At 39.0% G+C, this 20,017-nt stretch overlaps 1 protein-coding gene across 1 annotated transcript in view; it reads left to right on the top strand.

Annotated features, from left to right (window-relative positions):
• Positions 1–19,646, top strand: part of LOC126418616 (BRCA1-associated protein) — a 132,306-nt gene extending 112,660 nt beyond the window's left edge. The window contains exons 8-11 of the mRNA XM_050085456.1: positions 7,060–7,182; positions 7,355–7,459; positions 16,878–17,033; positions 18,203–19,646. Of these exons, the coding sequence (XP_049941413.1) occupies positions 7,060–7,182; positions 7,355–7,459; positions 16,878–17,033; positions 18,203–18,394 (576 nt within the window). The 3' untranslated portion in view covers positions 18,395–19,646. The remainder of the gene's footprint in view (positions 1–7,059; positions 7,183–7,354; positions 7,460–16,877; positions 17,034–18,202) is intronic.
• The last annotated feature ends 371 nt before the right edge of the window (positions 19,647–20,017 follow it).

The raw sequence follows: 20,017 nt of genomic DNA, 5'->3' as shown, positions 1-20,017 counted from the left end.
TGTGTGTGTGGAGAAAAAGAGCTAGTGTTCAAAAGTTAGTGCAAATGCTGTTTTCTGTTATGTATTTCTGTGCTCCACACATCATTCTGATATAGGTAAGTGGTTACCTTTCCTTTATTTTCTGCTTTGTTTGATCTTGTTTCACTTGAACTAGATTTCCTCATGTTGCATGTCAGTAAGTGCATTAAATCTGCATTTTTTTCATACTTTTTCCATGAAACTAGCTTTCATTTGAGTGCTTTAATTTGATCAAACATGTTCGTAATGATCTGATTTTATCTTGAATTTTCTGATTTAAATCATGGAAGAGCATACAATGCCATGTCTCCCAATTTAGGAGGGAGTCTCTAGATTTCCACCTCCTGACTATACGATTATTTTCCCAAATGTAAGATAATTATTGTGAGAGGTAAGACACTTGTTTTGACAACCTGTATTCCACCTTTGTGGCCAGTGATCAGAATCCTCCTCTCATTAGCTGTTTCTAATCGATATACAAATCAGAGTTGTGCTTAACTGAAGTCACTTATCATTCAGTGTTCTGATAATTGGTATAAATTTTTAGGGTGGATGGTTATGAGTTTTATTTTGTTACCTGAATCCCTGAAAGCCTTTATTTTTGTATAAGTGATTATTTCATGTTTATCTTGTTCGTCATGTACTTAGTATTTGGATTCAGTGTTTTATATGTAGCGAAAAGTATACTATTTTTGTTTTTATCTGTAAGAAGAAAGGTATTGTATATGTTCTTGTGATTGTTCCAGTGTTACTCGATATTGAAATATAACTGAATACTAATGAGCTACATAGCTGGAGTTAAATATTTTGGTAATTTTACAGATGTCTGTAATGACATAGCTACACTAAAACTATATAATACCAGCTAACTTTCAACGTGCAGATATTTGATGTGTGAAATCTTATGAGGAGAAAGAGCAGACACTAATCCTGAATTGTAGCAAAGAAGACGTTTTGGCAGAATTTCAGAATATGCCCAATATCCAGTTGGCAATCTTTTGTTTAGAATTTGCACGGGTATGTCTCAAAACAGAAAGGCAGACACTGTTTTACAGCAGTCATATTTTTTTTATTTAAAACCAAAAAACATCTCAACCTAATACCAGTTACCTAGTTGACACTACAGATAAGGAATATGGAATGAACATTGTTAGTAGTTCTAGTATTTTCATCTGTGTTTTCATAGCCTTTATATAGCTATGTAATGCCCTACGAAAAGACATCAGTTGTCTCGGGCTTGCACTGAAAATGAGCTACAGTTTTTGATCATTCTGAATCTCCCGATTTTTGGAGATTGACAGCTATGTAAGTGTTTCATTATATCAGCCATGAAAGATAAACATTCAGTAACCACATTTCGTCAAAAACAGTCTTGTGTCTAGACTTTTACTTCTAAGAACTCACCAAACAGATCATGTTGTACAAGACAAAAATCTTTTGATATAGCTGTGACGCATGAGGTGGGGAAAGGAGAAAGAAAATCTCAGCTCCTACAAGGAGTAGGAGGATAGAGAGGGGAATGTTTCGAATGTTTTTCTCTTTAACCTGTGTTTCTACGAACTCAGGTGTCATGCATTATCAGTGGCTGTGGTAGAAATGGCACACTGAAGTAAAAGTGTTTCATAAAAGGATATTATAGGGCCATTCGTGTTCAAGTGTGTTACTTATTTGTATTAATGAAGATGACCACGATTGGTGAGGAATAGCTTCATTGTTAATTGCTTTATTAATTATTACTGGACACCAGTTCAGCAGGCAGTCACAGTACCACAACTGTTTTGAATGCTGATCTTGACACCAGTGGGAAAACATTGTGATTTCGTAGTCACAAGAGCTTATACCAATATGTGTCAGGCAGACCTAAGGAACTAACCAACACACCTGTGATGACAGACCGTAATGATGAAGACTTAAGGTAAGATCGATAATTTGTTTGTGCTTGAATGCACAGCAGTGCACTCTTCTGTTTTTTTAAAGCAAACACTGTTGCTCCATGGACCTGACTGCAGCACATTATGAAGGGAGGAATCTGTAAATCATCTGAGTGGAATCTCTTTTGTACTCTTTGGGCTTGTCATGCAGTAGTTACCTACCAAAATATTCACTACTAGTTGTGTTTAGTGTGCCTGCCTGAAGATGATATAATAATTACAAACGTACTGGTGGAGCAGACTGCACAATAATCTTTAAGGGCCTCATGTGGCCCATGAGTTTCACACCCTTAATAAAGCACAGTTGTTTGGTCTTGTATCTAGATAATAAAAATCTACACGAAAAGTGTGAAAATATCTACACCTATGTTGATAGTCTGAAACCAGTTATTTGAGTTTCTCTCTGTTCCATTCACATATGCAGTGCTGGAAGAATGATTGTTTAAGTACCTCTGTGCGTGCAGTAATTATTCTAATCTTATCCTCATGATTCCTTTGTGAGTGATATGTAGGGGTGATACTATATCCGTACAGTAATCATTTAATGCCTGTTCTTGAAACTTTGTTAATAGACTTTCTCGGGATAGTTTACGTCTGTCTTCAAGAGTCTGCCAGTTCAGTTCCTTCCCTATCTCTGTGACACTCTCTCACGGATTAAACGAGCCTGTGACCATTCATGCTGTCCTCCTCTGTATACATTCCATATCCCCTGTTAGTCCTGTCTCATGCGGGTCCCACACACTTGATCAGTATTCTAGAACTGGTTGTAAGAGTGATTTGTAAGCAATCTCTTTTGTAGACTGAGTGCACTTCCCCTGTATTCTACCAATAAACCAAAGTCTACCACCTGTTTTACATGACTGAACTTTTGTGATCATTCCATTTCATATTCCTACAAAGTGCTACACCTAGGTATTTGTATGAGTTGGTCAGTTCCAACAGTGACTCATTGGTATTATAGTCATTGAATATTATGTTTTTTTCCTTTTGTGGTGTGCAAAATTTTACATTTCTGAACATGTAGAGCAAGTTGCCTATCTCTGCACCATGTTCAAATCATATCAAGATCTGATTGAATATTGATGCCCCTTCTCTCAGATGTACTTCATTATAGATAACTGCATTATCAGCATAGAACCTGACTTTACTGTTGGTATTGTCTGCAAGGTCATTAATATCCAATGTGAACAGCAAGGGTCCCAACACACTTCGCTGAGGTACATCCAGAGTTAGTTCTACACCTGACAATGACTCTCAATCCAAGACAAAATGCTGTGTCCTCCCTACTTAAAAGTCCTCAATCCAGTCACAAATTTCACTTGAAACCCCACATGAATGTACTTTTGACAATAAGCATAGGTGTGGTGCTGAGTCAGATGCTTTTTGGAAATCAAGAAACACTGTATCTGCCTAGTTGCCTTGATCCAAAGCTTTCAGTATGTCATGTGTACAAAAGTGTAAGTTGGGTTTCACATGATCGATGTTTTTGAAATCCATGCTAGTTGGCATTGAGGAGGTCTTTCTGTTCAAGAAATCTCGTTATGTTTGAGCTCAGAATATGTTCGAAGATTTTACAGCAAATCGATGTCGAGGATATTGGATGGAAGTTTTGTGGATCATTTCTGCTACCCTTGTCGTAAACGGATATGACCTGTGCCTTTTCCAAGAAATGGGCATGGTTTTTGTTCAAGGAATCTATGAGAGATTATAGGTAGAAGAGGGGCTAACTCAGCCAAAAATTCATTATAGAATCTGACAGGGATTCCATTGGAGCATGGAGCTTTGTTCAGTTTTAGTGATTTCAGCTGTTTCTCAGTACCACTAACACCAATACTTACTTCTTTCATCTTCTCAGTGGTACGAGGATTAATTTGGGACAGTTCTCCTGGGTTTTCCTTTGTAAAGTAACATTTGAAAATGAAGTTAAGCATTCCAGCTTTTGCTTTGCCACCCTCAATTTCAATTCCTGTGTCAGTCGCTAGGGACTGGACACTAACTTTGGTGCCACTGACAGCCTTTACATATGGCCAGAATTTCTTTGGATTTTGTGAAATCTCATTTGCAGTGTTCTGCTATGGTAGTCATTGAATGCATCACACATTGCTCTCTTGACAGCCAAATGCATTTCATTCATCATCTCTCCATCTATAGCCCTACGCTTTGTTTTACGCCTATTATGTAGTAATCTCTGTTAGAAGTTTCTTTGCAGTTTCTGTATACCATGGAGGTTCCCTCCCATTATGAACTATTCTACTGGGTACATATCTATCCAGTGCATGGTCAAATATTCTTTTAAACTTGAGCCAGAGTTCCTCTACATGCTCCTGACCTACGCTGAAAGCTTCAAGTTCCTCATTGATATATGACACAACTGATTTTTTATATCTTGCTGCTTATTTTAGTTGTCCTTTGTACTTTGGTTATCTTTGTCTCCACAACTGCATCATTGTCACTGATACCTGTTTTGATGTGGACATCCTCAAAGAGGTCAGGTCTGTTTGTTGCCATTAGATACAATATATTTCCATCATAAGTGGGGTCCTAACTATCTGTTCTAGGTCATTTCCAGTGAAGGCATTTAGTAAAGTTTCGCAGGATGTCTTATCACGCCCACCACTAACAAAACTGTAATTTTCCCAATTAATTGTTGGATGATTAATGTCTCAACTGATGATTACAATGTGATTTGGGAACTTACATACAAATTAACTGAGGTGTTCTTTAAAGTTTTCAGTTACATAAGTAAGGATATGAGTCCAGTGAGCTATAGAAGGATCCAATTATAATTTTATGCTCATCCCTGATACTGAGTCTTGTCCGAACAATCTCACATGCAGCTTCAATTTCTATCTCATTGGATTTGAGTTTCTTGTGTACTGCAATAAATAAACCACCTCCCTTGCCCATTTGCCTATCCTTTCAATATACACTTAAATTTTCCCCCAGAATCTCACTCCTATCAATTTCCGGTTTCAGCCAGTTTTGTGTACCAAGCATTATGTGAGCTTCACCGCTTTTCATGAGCACTTTGAACTCTGACACTTTGTTGCAAGTGCTTCAGGATTCACCGTTAGGATTTTAATATTCTCACCTATGGGAGGCATTTCTTTCTGTCTTACACTGACACATCCAGGTTTCGTACAGCTATCGTTATCTTGGTTGGATAGAGTGTCACCTAATCTACAGAACCTTTGTGCACACTCCACACACACACACAGTCAGCTACCTGAGTAGCAGCCTCTGACATGTAGTGCACACCTGACCTATTTAGGGGGTTCCTACAGTTCTCAACCCTATGACGCAAGTCCAGGAAGTCACAGTCCAGCTTGTCACAGAACCTTCAAAGTCTTTGGTTTAGTCCTTCCACTCGACTCAGAATTAAAGGGTGTCGATCAGTTCTGAGGAAAATGCTGCAAAGTGTGAGCTTTGTTGAAACTCCATACGCAAGGCTGGTATTTGCAACCTTCTCTGCCAGTTAATGGAATGACCCCAGAATGACCTCGGAGCCTAGACAACAGCATCACTTGTTGCAATGTGTGTCACTATCTGCAGTTGGTTGCAACCTGTTCCCTCTAGGGCTGCCATAACAGCCTCTCAACATGTTGAGTTAGAACCCATGGCGTACACACTGAGTGCATCTGGTGTCCTTTCCTATCCCTTGCTGCCATTTCCCTAAGGTGTACCATCATTTGCCGAACATTTGGACTGTCAACAGTTATTAGACCCACCCCTTTGTATTTGCCTCCTCCTTACACTGGACACAACAGGTTTCCCCAAAACAGGTGAAGTGAGCCTGATTGACTCAGTTCCAGTTTCAGTGAAAGATAGCACCTCAAACTTGTTGGTTAGAGGGTTTGGTACAACACACTGAGTCCTCCTTGGTCCCATCCAGCAGGTACAGGACACCTAGTTCTGCCTTTGACAAGCTACTCACAATTAGGTGGACTGGTAATGACAAATCGTGTACTTTCAGCAGAGGAGATAGGATCCACAAGAGAGGATAGTACTTGAGGTACCTCTGGTGAACATATCACAGGTACATGACTCTTAGGGGCTCGTCCAAAAAACCAATTTGCAGCAGCTGCCAATCGTTTGATAGTAGTCAGGGCGATTTCCAGCTGCTTATGAATTTCAACCAACTCATCACTTGTTTGAGAACAGCATTCACAGTGGGGCTGCATTTTGGCTGGTGCACTGTATTACAAGACAGCAAACAAACAACTTTAAATTAAACCTGCTGATTATCTTTTAGTCTGTTGAGCTAACAAGTTGTTAACACCCCATAAGAATTGGTGTAGATACAACAAAATGAGATTTCTATTAAGGCAACACGAAAACCTTTGGTAAAAATTACTAGTTTCCTTGGTAAAAATTACTAGTTTCCTAAGATACATGAACTGCAGAAAATGAGTAAGTGGTTTCTGAGCTTCAGAGAAATTGAGCTGTGTAAAAGGTACACACTAAGATGTAAATATTAAATAAGGAAGTCATTTGTATAGCTAGCATATAAATTTCTTACATTATATTTAGCAAATCCCAGTTAGTTGTGAAATTGGTGTGTTTTCTTTTTATTTATTTTGTAAAATTAATAATGTATTGCTTTAATGTAAGAAAACACAATTTGTTTACTTTTATGAGATGTATCTCTAGCATACTGATTGCAAAATACTGTAGCGTATGAAAGAAAGTAGTGTAAGCAGAAATATCAGAAATTTAAATGGGAAAACTGGAATAGGTTGCTGTTCATGAATTTAATTAATATTGTAATGATATCAGGAAGTCGTAGATGAAAAATAAGTAACTAATGAGATGGCATACGATCAGTCACATTTACAAGGAAGTATTTTACAACAGATAGGCACGTAACAAGCCCATGACGGTGATCTGCTTCTGGAAACTATCTTCTGTGGCTAACACTGCTGCACCATAATGTGTGTGTGTGTTTATGCACCATGCACTGGAATTCAAAGGAAGTAGATCTTTATGGCATTTTTCTCCTCCATTTGATGTGTCCTGTGAATTGTATAAATTACGTTCCAAGCATATGATTTCATGAACAGCATTAGAGAAATCAAAGGATCGTTACTCAAAGTTTTGATTTCATCTGCAGTGTGAAGAAAAGATGGACTCTGTCCAGCTGGAGTTTACATACCTCCTGACATCACAGCTGGATTCACAGAGGCTTTATTTTGAAGATAAACTAGCTCATATAGAGCAGCAAGCGTACTTGGAGGTAAGACTGAGATGAGTTTAAGTGTATTTAAGGAAGTCAATAATTTGTACTTGTTTGATGTTCAGTTATCCATACTTGAAAGCATTATTACAAATAATTGAATTAGATTTTGTGTAGTTACTGCCAGTTGAAATAGGAGACATTTTGAAGGTGGATGTGTCTTTTTATTTAGGCATCTGAACTGAAGGAAAAGGTCAGTAAACTTTCTGAGGAAAATGCTCGGCTCCAGACAAAGTTGGCAACCCTGACACGAGAGAAACAAGCTATGGATAAAAAGGTAACGTTGCAGTACACATTTCACTTGAAACATTTCAGAATATTGGTTATATGCATTACGGATGAAGGTCATTCAGTACATCCTTAATCTGGAGGGGGGGGGGGGGGGGGAGCACTGGAGTCAAATCCACTGATTATGGTGGATGTTGCAATAATTCAAACTTTAATTGCATAAATTTAGCCAAAGAAACTGTGCAGGTGTGCACTCAGGTATTGTCATCATGGAAGAGGATCTTTTTTCAAATGAGGACTTCTTCCTCGATTTCTTCGCTCAACCAGTGCAATAGGGACACATAGTACCCTCCAGTTGCTGTTTCAAGTAATTTTTCCATGTTGCGAAATAAATGTGAACGTGTTGCTTCAATCAGCTGGGACAATGAAACCAAATGAGGTATACAGCTGCAACTTTACCTACCCTCTAGTGACAGATGAGGCTTACTACCAACAAACTGTTTCGATTGGACTGGATTGGATTGATGGAGATAAAGGGACCAAACTACAATGTCACCAGTCCATCAATCCTTTAGTGTCAGTCTGGGAATAGTCCCCAGAGAGGAAGGATGCAAAAGATAAATCCTAATGAAGCATATTATATCCAAGAATCAAGAGAACAAAGAGATAGAAGCAAGTGGAAGTGAGACACGTGTAACAAGGTGAAGAGGGAGAGTTGCCCCACCCAGAAAGCAGCAGGCACTTTAGGCATGGTAGAGGCACTATCTGCATTATACCGATGCTTCCACACCCTTCTTTACCAAAAGAAAACTAGCTAGATGGACAAGATGATAAAATCTCAGGAAAGAGAACAATGATGACAAGACATCAAACCAACTACAGATGGAAAAGAAGAAGAAGAATTAAAAAGGAGGGAAGGGTAGGAGCCATGTCCCTCCTGGTTTGGAGCAGCCAGCAAGGCCAATGTGCCCTAAGCCATGGAGACGATGAAAAATCACTTTCATGGTTAAAACATAAAACCAGATCAGCCACTTTGGCGTCAGTCCACGAACACCAGAGATAACTTGTCAGAAAGTTGAAGGTTTCATTGTAAGGTAGCCAAATTGGGGCACTCCAGTAAGATATGGGCCACTGTCAGATGCGCACCACACCGACAGGGGGGGGGGGTGGGGGGGGGGATCCTATTGTCGGAGAATGTGGCAGTGTGGCTAATGTGAAGCCATTAAAGAACAATAGATTTCTTGCAAGAAGCACAAAGGGAAGACTGCCACATGTTCATAGTCTCATTTATGGTGTGCGGTGTATTCGGAAAAACCAGACTTTACCAATTTATATTCCAAGCCTCCAACGATTGACGGCAGAGAGTCGACTGAATGTCCACTTTTGGTGCCCCGTCTCATGCTTGTAGCTAGCTTGACCAACCGGTTAGCATGTTTGTTCCCTGGGATCCCCACATGTCCAGGGTACATACGAAGATGACTGACCATCCAACTTGCTGCAGGTCTTAAAGGAATGCTGGATAGTCTCAACAAATGGATGCTGAGGGTAGCACTGGTTAACAGCCTGAAGACTGCTCAGGGAGTCACTGCCGATTAAGAATGTCTCTCTGGTGTAAGAACAAAAGTGGCTGAGGGCTCGAACCGTGGCCATGCAGTGAATACACTGCAGCTGTTCGGCAGGGAGCGTAGTTCTCTGCACTCTGCTTGTACGTAGGCAAAAACAGTTCATCTGTCGCCATAAAGCCATCAGAGTTCACCACCTCTGAGTCCAGAAATCCATTAAGGATGCCCAGGAACAGGCAGCAAAAAACCATAGGGTCTACAGAGTCTTTCAGTGTAAAAAATAGGCTGAGACAGATCTGAGGATGGGGTTACACCATGTAGGTATACGTGATTTCTCCCAGAGAAGAGATAATAGTGGGGAAAGATAAGAGTTCAGAGCAGAGGGACTCCATATGCAAACTGCAGTTGTGACTCCAGTCATTGGCTCTGTTGTGGGAGGTAGGTTTCTTGAAAGTACTAATTAGAGGTTGGTTTCTTGAAAGTATGACTGCTGTGTCAGTACATTGAGTCTGAGGGTCTTTTGGCTCTGTTCCAGGGTAGTTCTTGTCAAGACCATTCTACTGCTGACAATTTGGTCTGCCTGGAATCTGCTATCTGCTGAGCTTTAGCCCAGCAGCAACATCTTATCATAACTTGCAAAAGGCATGGTGTCATCACATACTCATTACTCTAAATGAGTGTGGTCTCCAGGACTCACTCCTGATATTTGTCCAGAACTTCTTGCCGCCCCACCGTACATTCTCGGTTCAAGTTAGAGCGTGTCTCTTTTTCTAGTGGTGACCATTGGTCTAGCTGCAGTTGTGTGGTCGACACTGTTGCCCTCCCTGTATGCTGATGACGTTTGCAGCTACTATTGCTCCTCAACTGTCGATGTTGCTGAACGCTACCTTTAGGGTGCCATATAAAAGAGGTGGGCCCGGGCTCTCAACCATGGCTTCCTCTTTCCACCCTCAAGACAGGTGTAAAATTTTTAAAGTGTGTGCCCAAAGATAGAACCAACAAAAAGAAGGAAATAAGAAGCAAGATTCAAGTTAAAAGGTCATAAAGCAGCTAAAGAATCAAAACAATTTTGTTGTAACAAAGGCTTTTGCTATAACAGAGAAGTTAGTAAGAGACTGATGAAAGATTGGAGATGCTTTTTAAAAAAATGCCAAAGAGTGTTCCTCTCCTCATAGAACAGCTTGCTGGCCAAGTTTAGAAAATTATGTTGCACAATGGATGCAAGACCAGAGGCAGAATTATTATGTTGTAACAAGAAAAATGGTTAGGGTTTATGCATTGAAGTTGTCATGAGCCAATCTGAAGCAAGGCAAAGAATTTAAAGAAACAGTACGTTGGTGCAGTCGTTTCACAAGCAGAAAAAATATGGTAATAGGCAGAAAACAAAAATTGCACAAAAATTACTGAAACATCTTCACAATAAAGTTAAGAGTTTCATAAGTTTATTATTTGTATGAGGCAAAAATATAACTTTCCACTATCTCATATTGAAAATATGGATGAAATACTGATGAACTAGAATATGGTAAACACCAGAACTGTGGAAACAAAAGGCATAAAAACTGTACAAGTCAGAAGTACAGGCCATGAAAACATTAGTTTTACATAGTGTTAACATGCATGGAAGATGGGAACAAATCTTATACCTGTGGTCATTTTCAAGAAGAAAACCATTCCTAAAATAAAATTTTCACCAGGCATTTTTGTAAATTTTCACAAAAAGAGATGGATGGACGAGAATGGTGTGAAATTGTGGATGGAAAATGTGTGGCGGAGGTGACCAGGTGCTCTACTAAATCAATCAAGTTTGCTGGTGTGGGATATGTTTCGCAGTCACATAACTGAGAACACCAAAAATCACGTAGCACGAAGCAATACTAAGATTGCTGTTACACCAGGTGCTAAACCTTTAGGCATTTCTGTGAATAAACTATTCAAATGGAGCAACTGGATGATACATGGCAAAAAGTATATGAAAGGTGGAGCTATGCGGGCTGCATCACTTGACGTTTTGTGTGATTTCGTGATCAAATCATGGGAAAAAATTACAGTGGAATCAGTGATCAAATGCTTCAAGACGTGTGAGATTTCCAGTGCTATGTATGGCACTGAGGACAATTTGTTATGTAATACTGACAACAAAGCGAAAGTTGATTCACAAGGTGCAGAATGGGACTCTTATGACAAGCTGCTCAACAACCAAAGTGAAGATGTACTCAAGGAGCTGCTTTTCTTAATTAATGATTGTGAGGATATTGCAGCATTTTAAATGCATTGGTGAGTGATTTATTTTAAAATAGTTTTAATTTATATACATTTCAATCTAGATTTTATGTTTGTTTTATAAGATGACCCTGATTTTGCATGCCCTTTTTTATGCTTCAACTATCATGTTATCTGCCAAAATATATGGTACTTAATGTTTACATTGTTATTGAGTTCAAAGTTAGAGAGAGAGAGAGAGAGAGAGAGAGAGAGAGAGAGAGAGTGTGTGTGTGTGTGTGTGTGTGTGTGTGTGTGTGTGTGTGTGTGTGTCCACACGTGTTTGACATGGGTGCGACCCCTCTTCACAGACTGGCCCAACTGCCACACATTTATGTTCACATAGTTATACGAGTACACCACTTTTCACAACTGTAGCTTTCATTTTTGTACGTCAACCTCCTAGTATTTAAACACTAGTAGCGCCTCCTCTTATTTGCAGTTGGTGGCACTTGAAGATGAAGCTTTATGCATCAAAAGTGGTCATGGAATAAATTAAGAAATTACTGACAACTGAAGTCCCTTTCTATTGAATAAACATGTGTCCAAATCGCGTGCATTAGTAGCACTGCATCATAGGAGGAACATACAGCTGGACATTGTAGTGCTGCACCGTTATCTGGATCTTCTCAAGCAATGGGTCATCTTCAGGTGCCAAGATGAATGTTCCAGTCTTTTGATTCCAGTGGACATATTGAACAAAATGCACACTCCATTGCTCCAAATTGGCAAGTTACTCATCATCAGTATGTTATAGGCAACCACTGTGGAAGATGATTCCCTGCACTATATTAATACCATTGAATTATGGTCCACTTAGAGAAACTGATGCAGTTGCAGCTCATTGCATCAGTGGTATTAAAACATCTTACCACCCAGTTCATCTTCCAGATTTCACTTTAGTTCTGCCTCACAAGCAATTTATTCAGAGTCCTTTCATTTGCTATGAATGTCTCGCATCATCAAAGACAAGATCCCAAGAGATTTTGCAAATTGTTATTGTGAATTCAACCTTTTTTCCTCATACTTAGATATGATTAGCAATTTCTTAGCAGCTGTAAATAGTTCCTTTTGTTTTTTGTGCATCCATTGCACAAATCACTAAACACTTTACTTTGCATGAATGAAAATACAAGTATAGTTCCCTCAACGTGTACTCTGTCAGAACTGGGTGGGTGTTTGGAGGATACAGACTACTGTTTGCTTGGGGAATGTGGTCAGCAGCTGTTGCTGGGCGGGGGGTATCCTTTTTCTAACAGTTTTCCTTGTGCTGCTGCTGAGTCAAACATTATGTATGAGCAGGCTCAGGTACGGCCAATGGCCTTGCCACAGTCGTAACACCGGTTCCTGTCAGATCACCGAAGTTGAACACTGTTGGACTGGGCTAGCACTTGAGTGGGTGACCATCTGGTGTATCGAGTGCTGTTGACAAGCGGGGTGCACTCAACCCTTGTGAGGCAAACTGAGGAGCTATTTGATTGAAAAGTAGCAGATACAGTCTCGTAAACTGACATACCGCCAGGAGAGTGGTGTGCTGACCACATGCCCCTCCATATCTGCATCCAATGATGCCCGTGGGCTGAGGATGACACAGCAGCTGGTTGGTACCGTTGGGCCATCATGGTCTGTTCGGTCAGTGTCTAGGCTCATGTATGAGCCTCCTGGCACTTCTCAAAGGTGTGCTACTGATTGGAAGACATTGCATCTTATGCACACAAAAAAAGGAGAGAAAAGAGAAAACTTCTTTATGTAAGCTCTTACTGAAGTGTATGTGGGATTGATGTGGAATAATATTTTACCTGGGAAAGGGCTTTAAACGGAAGTGTCTTAATGATTTACTGTGTAAGAGTTTTATTACTTAACCGATGTTTTCACCTTATCCAAAATTGTAACTGATCGTTACCCATTACATCTTATTATTTTTTCTGCCAAATGTTATTCTAGCCAGCAATTTAGATGTATGTATAATTTAATCTTAACCCCCTTTTAATACTTCCAAGACCATGAGACTCATCCTTTCAAACAATGGAAAATCGAGGATAGAACAATGACAATGTTGTGAAAAGCCTGTGCTATGTAGATCCTTCCTACCAACACCAGCTTTTCAGAATTGTGCAGGTGGGAACTCTTCCTGCAATATATCCTATATAGCACAACCACTTGGGGAAACTGCATCATGATAATGGTCCCACTTACACCTCAATGCTTGTTTGTGATTTTTTGGCAAAAAACTAAACCATTATTTTGCCTCACCCACCGTATTTGCCTGACATGGCCACCTGCAACTTCTTTCTATACCTGAGGCAGAAAGAACAATGGAAGGACATCTTTTACTTCCATTGATGAGATAAAAACAGAACCACTGAAGGAGTTGAACACCATAAAGAAAAGTGAGTTCCAGGAGTGCTTTCAAGATTGGAAAAAGTGCTGGCACAAGTGTAGTATATCTGAGGGGTATTCTTGTTGATGTTGATGAATAAATTCCTGTTACTCTTTGAGCACGTCTCATATGTGTTTTGTTATGACTTTGGAGTAACCTGTGGCTCTGGCTCCAGTGATCAAAGGCTTCTTCCTTTGTAATAATACATGACATACATCATCACATTTTGTAGACACAGAGGGAACAAAGATGACACCTAGAAACTAACAAGTTCACTTATGTTATTTTTTGTTCACAATTTCGGCCCCATGCTACTTTCTTTTTTGCAGATGATTCCAGCATATGCCTTAACCCATTAACGCGTGAATTAATTTCTAGATGAAAGATAAAAATGAAACATCGTGGTGCTTTAGAGGTACCCACAACATTCACGAGAATGCAGCACGTGTCAGAATTATTGGTAGCTTCATCAAGAAATGGCATCTATCAGCACTGGCATTCAGAAACAGTTAACCCTCCAACTATTAGCACAGCATTGGTAAGATGTGAATTTGAGACACTTGGCATTAAGGGGTTAAACTTTTGGAGATGACTTGCGTGCACAGTGATAGGGCCAAAATAGTGAACAAAAGTAACATACGTGCACATATTAGTTTCTAGGTGTCATCTTTGTTCCCTCAGAGTTTACAAAGTGTGATGGTGTGTGTGATGTGTTATGACAGAGGAAGAAGCCTTTGATCACTACAAAGTCGTAACACAACACATATATGCCAAATGAATGTAAATAAATTCACCTTATGATGGAGGTTTAAACCCTCGAAATGCATTGTGGAAATAAATAAACAGTGACTGCTGACAGTAAATGCGATGTTTCATTCAACATTAATAATGACGACAGTAAAGTGTAACCAAAGGATGTTCGCATTTAAAATTTCAGTAAAGTAACGGACAAGTATGTGCAACAGCATCTCAATATCTCAGTGTTTCTCAGATGAATGCTTTAAAATTAAACTGTAAACGCAGTCTATAATGTCACTACAAAATAGGATTTCAGATAACTAGAATCGAACATGACAGCTTCTGTTGGTGAAGAAGCACTTTGTTGCTAACGTAATAAGCAACCACGTTCCATTGATTTAAAAGAAAAGCCTACGTTGATAAAATAATGTTACCTAAAAAAGCCGTTCACCATTTTATTCTGTTGCACAATTTTCAGTGCAGATTGTTATAACAACATTTGAGTGGCACAGACATTTACGCATTAATGGCAAGGGATTTCAGATTAATTCCGTATTTCTGGATGGCTTTTGACACTGTACCACACAAGCGGCTTGTAGTGAAATTGCGTGATTATGGAATATCGTCTCAGTTATGTTATTTCCTGTCATATATGTCAAAGTTCATAGTAGTTGATGGAAAGTCATCGAGTAAAACAAAAGTGATTTCTGGCATTCCCCAAGGTAGTGTTATAGGCCCCTTGCTGTTCCTTATCTAGATAAATGATTTGGGGGACAATCTGAGCAGCTGTCTTAGGTTGTTTGCAGATGACACTCTCATTTATTGATTAATAAAATCATCAGAAGATCAAAACAAACCACTAAACGATGTAGGAAAGATATCTGTGTGGTGCGAAAATTGGCAATTGACTCTAAATAACAACAGGTGTGAGGTCATCCACATGAGTAGTAAATGAAATCCGTTAAACTTCGGTTATATGATAAATCAATCAAATCTACAGGCTATAAATTCTACTAAATACGTAAGAGTTACAATTACGAACAACTTTAATTGGAAGGAACACACAGAAAATGTTGTGGGGAATGCTAACCAAAGACTGTGTTTTATTGGCAGGACACTTGAAAATTGTAACAGATCTACTAAAGAGACTGCCTACACTATGCTTGTCCGTCCTCTTTTAGAATCCTGCTGTTTGGTGTGGGATCCTTACCAGATGGGATTGACTGAGTACATTGAGAAAGTTCAAAGAAGACCAGCACGTTTTGTATTATCGCGGAATAGGGGGGAGAGTGTCACTGAAATGATACAGGATTTGGAGTGGACATCATTAAATCAAAGTCATTTTTCATTGCAGCGGAATTTTCTCACAAAATTCCAATCACCAACTTTCTCCTCCGAATGTGAAAATATTGTATTGACACTGACCTACATAGGGAGAAATGACCACCATGATAAAACAAGGGAAATCAGAACTCGTATGGAAAGATATAGGTGTTCATTCTTTCTGCACGATATATGAGATTGGAATAATAGAGAATTGTGAAGGTGGTTCGACGAACCCTCTGCCAGGCACTTAAATGTGATTTGCAGAGTATCCATGTAGATATGTATTAATAAATTCTTTAGAATGACTCCTCCTGTTTACATTCTGTGTGTTTTCACTTCTACAAATTCATTACTTCTCTTTGATCCATATTTGGTTTCAGCCAAATAAAAGCTGGACCAGCACTTACAGTTGTGCTATCTCTCTCCTATTTTTCCCCCCAAAAGTCACTATGGCAGCAGTCTATATTCCTGTGATGTAACTTTCCTAATTTTTTTTTTTATACAGGACACTTTCTTGCTATAATGATGTATCAGGCACATAGAAAGGTCACACACACACACACACACACACACACACACACACACTCACTCTCACACACAAAAGAGAGCTTGCTTAAAAAATCTAAAATGTGCGTGATGAAATTGAGACAAAATCTCACTACTCAAAATACAGTTCACATTGACTAGGTGAGGCGGCACAGTGGTTAGCACATTGGACTCACATTCAGGAGGATGACAGTTCAAACCCATGCTCGGCCATACTGATTTAGGTTTTCCCTGATTTCCGTAAATCACTTCAGGCAATTGCTGGGATGGTTCCTTTGAAAGGGCACAGCCCATTTACTTCCTCATCCTTCCCTAATCCAATGGGACCGATGACCTCACTGTTTGGTCCTCTTCCCCACACCAACCAACATTTCTCTGAAATTAGTTGAGATCGTTATTTCAGAACAGTGGCACTCTGATTGACTGATTACTGCATTGACAGTTTTGCATTATCAGATATCGAAATTTGAAAAAGAGAAAGTTAACATTGACTGCTTCATTCATATATGTGTGTGACAATGAATTACCTTACAGTTCTTAGTCACTCTACAAAGAGAAGACAAGAACTGAGCTTGATTGAGGTAGTCCACACTGCATCTGTATTAAGTGCAAAATTGTCTCACATTCAGTATGTGGTGTTCTTTCTTTTCCAGCTATCTCAAGCAAATGCTCGAGCAGTAGCGGCAAGAGCTGAGCTCCTGGAGGAACGCCAGATGGGAAAAGCATTGCGAGAAAATCAGGCTGCCTGGCAGGACAAATTCCAGCAGCTGGAGAAACAGTTTTCAACTTACCGAGAAGAAAAGGACAAGGTTCGTTTATGTATCAGATAAGTAACAGGCTAGTAGCATCTGTTTTTGATTTGGAATGGTTAGTTGTTCTTGTACTGTTGTTCCTTTAATTTTTTGGTGTATTTCATAGAGGTATAATATTCTTGCTCATTTTCATTCAGAGTGTGTGCATGCAAGGAATCTGCTTGTCTCCTCTTTCTCTTTTCAGGGAAATTTTAAACACAATTTAATTTTCAAAGTGATCAAAATAGCCATTAAGGTCATGAGACAATGTATTTATTTTATTCATTGTGAGAGAAAAGTGATATGATACGATGTATGTACCAGCTCAGTGCAAAATTCTATACTGAAACCAAGCTGAAATTGAGTTTTTAACTAAAATAAGTGCTTCACAGATAGTGTTATCTTTTGTGGTGTCTTCATGTGCAAGGAGGCTATTGATGGATTGTGCTAAATACTTGCTGAATACATCACCATACTGCATTACAGGAGGCACCTGAAACAAACATTTAACTCTGCCAGCAGCATTTTACTTATAAATATCCCCCTCCTCCTCGATAGGCAGTCAGTCTAGTAATTTACAATTATGAAACAGGGGCTTGTACCATCACGCATTCTTGTCCCCCCCCACCTCCCTCCTTCCCCCCTCCCTCCCCCTTCCTTAAGAGGTGGATTTCCATTTGCTAGTCTCATATTTTAGTCAAGTCACTGAAAAGGGACTTTTGATGTGATTGGTTGACAATATTTATTTGGGTATCCAGCTGATGTGTTGATTCCAATTTTTGCTTGATATTTTGATGGCTGGCCTAATCTCTTTGTTGGATATTGCAATTGGAAGTATCGTTGGTGTCGTACCGCTATTTATATGACAAGTTTAGATAGTGGCATCTACTGCACCATTTGCATGGTTTTGTTCCACAAAACATATACAACTTATGTTTTCAACTAACAGATGACATGGCCAGCATAATCTTGTAATTTGGGGTCTGGATCCCAAGCTTTTATAAAATTGAAAACCCCAAGTACTGTTTAGTACATTTTGCAACCCTCTTATATTGACACACTGTAATTGTATGGCACAATATGTAATTAAATGAGATATGAAGAGATCAGTATTGTGCTCCAGGCTGCAAGTTATTTTTCATGTGTAATCTCACTTGCAACACTAATTTTGTTGCTATAATTTGTAGGAACTTGCTGAGGTACGTGAGCAACTGAGAGATGTAATGTTCTACCTTGAAGCTCAGAAGCAGATATCAGAGTCATCAGACCGTGATGAAATAGCAGAGGGGCAAATAGTTGTGCCCGAGCCATCTACAGCAGCTTCTCGTGGAGGAAGCACAGCCGGCCGACATGGTCGGCATAGGCGCAAGCATCGCTAACTCAAGACTTTTGCTGCATTTTGGGACCATTTGTGTACTTTAAGTTGTGTTTCTTATCATCTGTTAAGTATTGCTTCAGATGATGTATTTATAACAACTGAAGGTGATGCCTGTTGCCCTCATGTCCCTTCTTATATTGCAAAACAGTGATCCCCCACTACGCAATGTGATTTACTTAAGTTTTCGTTATGTACTTGAGTAAATCTGTTTCCTACAATTTGAAGGCCTATAAATTATAACTGATCTTGAAAATTACTTCTAGCCTTCGTGCATACTGCAGCATACAGCTCGATATTATGAATGTGATTACAACTTTCAATTTTCTGCATGATAGAGAGGACTATACACAGTTGTGGGGAAAAAGCACTAACATTTGTGTGGAAACTATATGTAGAATAAAAATAATCAAGGAAAACATTTTACTGCCCTTTTAATATCCAAATTAAAGTTAGGACAGTTGTTGGTGTTGTAACAACTTGCTGCTCATAAGTTCCATTTTTTAATCCTATGATAAAAGCTTACTGTGATATATTTATTGATGATAACTGCTGCCATTCAAGCATAAGTAGCTGTAAAAGATTTCCTTCTGAGATGATGCATATCGAAATACAAGTGTTAAAAGAAAAGCTATGTAAAATACTGCAAAGATCTAGATTTTTGGTTCAGACTTGTTCTAAGTGGAGGAAGTGTTAGTCATTTGTTGCCATCAATATACAAATTTAAAGTTCATGGACTCAAACTAGCTAACTGAAATGGTCTCTCCATAGTCACGGAGGAAAATGAAAACTACGCTTCACGTCCATGAGATCATTTAGTTACTCCATGCATTATAAAGATGCAATTTCTTTTCTGAATGCAAGTATACTGTACCATTTAACTTTGTTAGTTCCCTCTTGATATACAGAAAGTTTTGATTCTTCATCTAGCTTACAGTAAGGTTTATTAATGAGCTTGAAAGTAAGGAGCTTCAAGCCCATTGTACTTGTGTATTGCTACTTACCCTGATGTTGCACATTTTTAAATTAACAGAAAACAATCTGTATCTCAACTGCAATAGGGTTTACTATATAAGAAATATTATGTATTGTGTACATTATTATAAATTGTCTTACTGCATGTAGTTCTCGTCAGGACTGTGTAGTATAGGTATTCTTATGTATTTATCATTTATCATATGTAAATAATGTGAGGCCCTGGATGTTTTGTATGTGTAAAAGTTTTAGAAAAAAAATAAAATCTTTTTCTCAATTCTTGCAATTGTTATAATTGTTTGAGACTCTAACTGCATTCTAAATCATTAAAGCCTCTGATAATGTCTGCAGTATTGAAAGGCAACATGTTAGGCAGAGAATTATGCCTTGGACCAAGGTCTGATGCCCATAAAACAAATATCAGTAATAATTATAAGTTTTTTCATCCAGTAGCCTGTTTGCCCAGTTTTGTATATTCTGAATGTGGTGATATGTAATCATAATGCTACTACAAATAGGAGAAAGTTAACAGTTGACTTTCTGGCAACAGCAAGTGATGTGGAGTAGACCTGCCCTGACACGGCACACAAGGAGCTACCAGTGACACTTACCAGGTAGGCAGTGCAAACATAAGTACAACCAGCATAAAGAA

Source organism: Schistocerca serialis, chromosome 9, assembly GCF_023864345.2.
Source record: "Schistocerca serialis cubense isolate TAMUIC-IGC-003099 chromosome 9, iqSchSeri2.2, whole genome shotgun sequence".
Taxonomy (NCBI): domain Eukaryota; kingdom Metazoa; phylum Arthropoda; class Insecta; order Orthoptera; family Acrididae; genus Schistocerca; species Schistocerca serialis.
The sequence above is the reverse complement of the archived record's forward strand: the minus strand, read 5'-3'. Positions and strand labels throughout refer to the sequence as shown.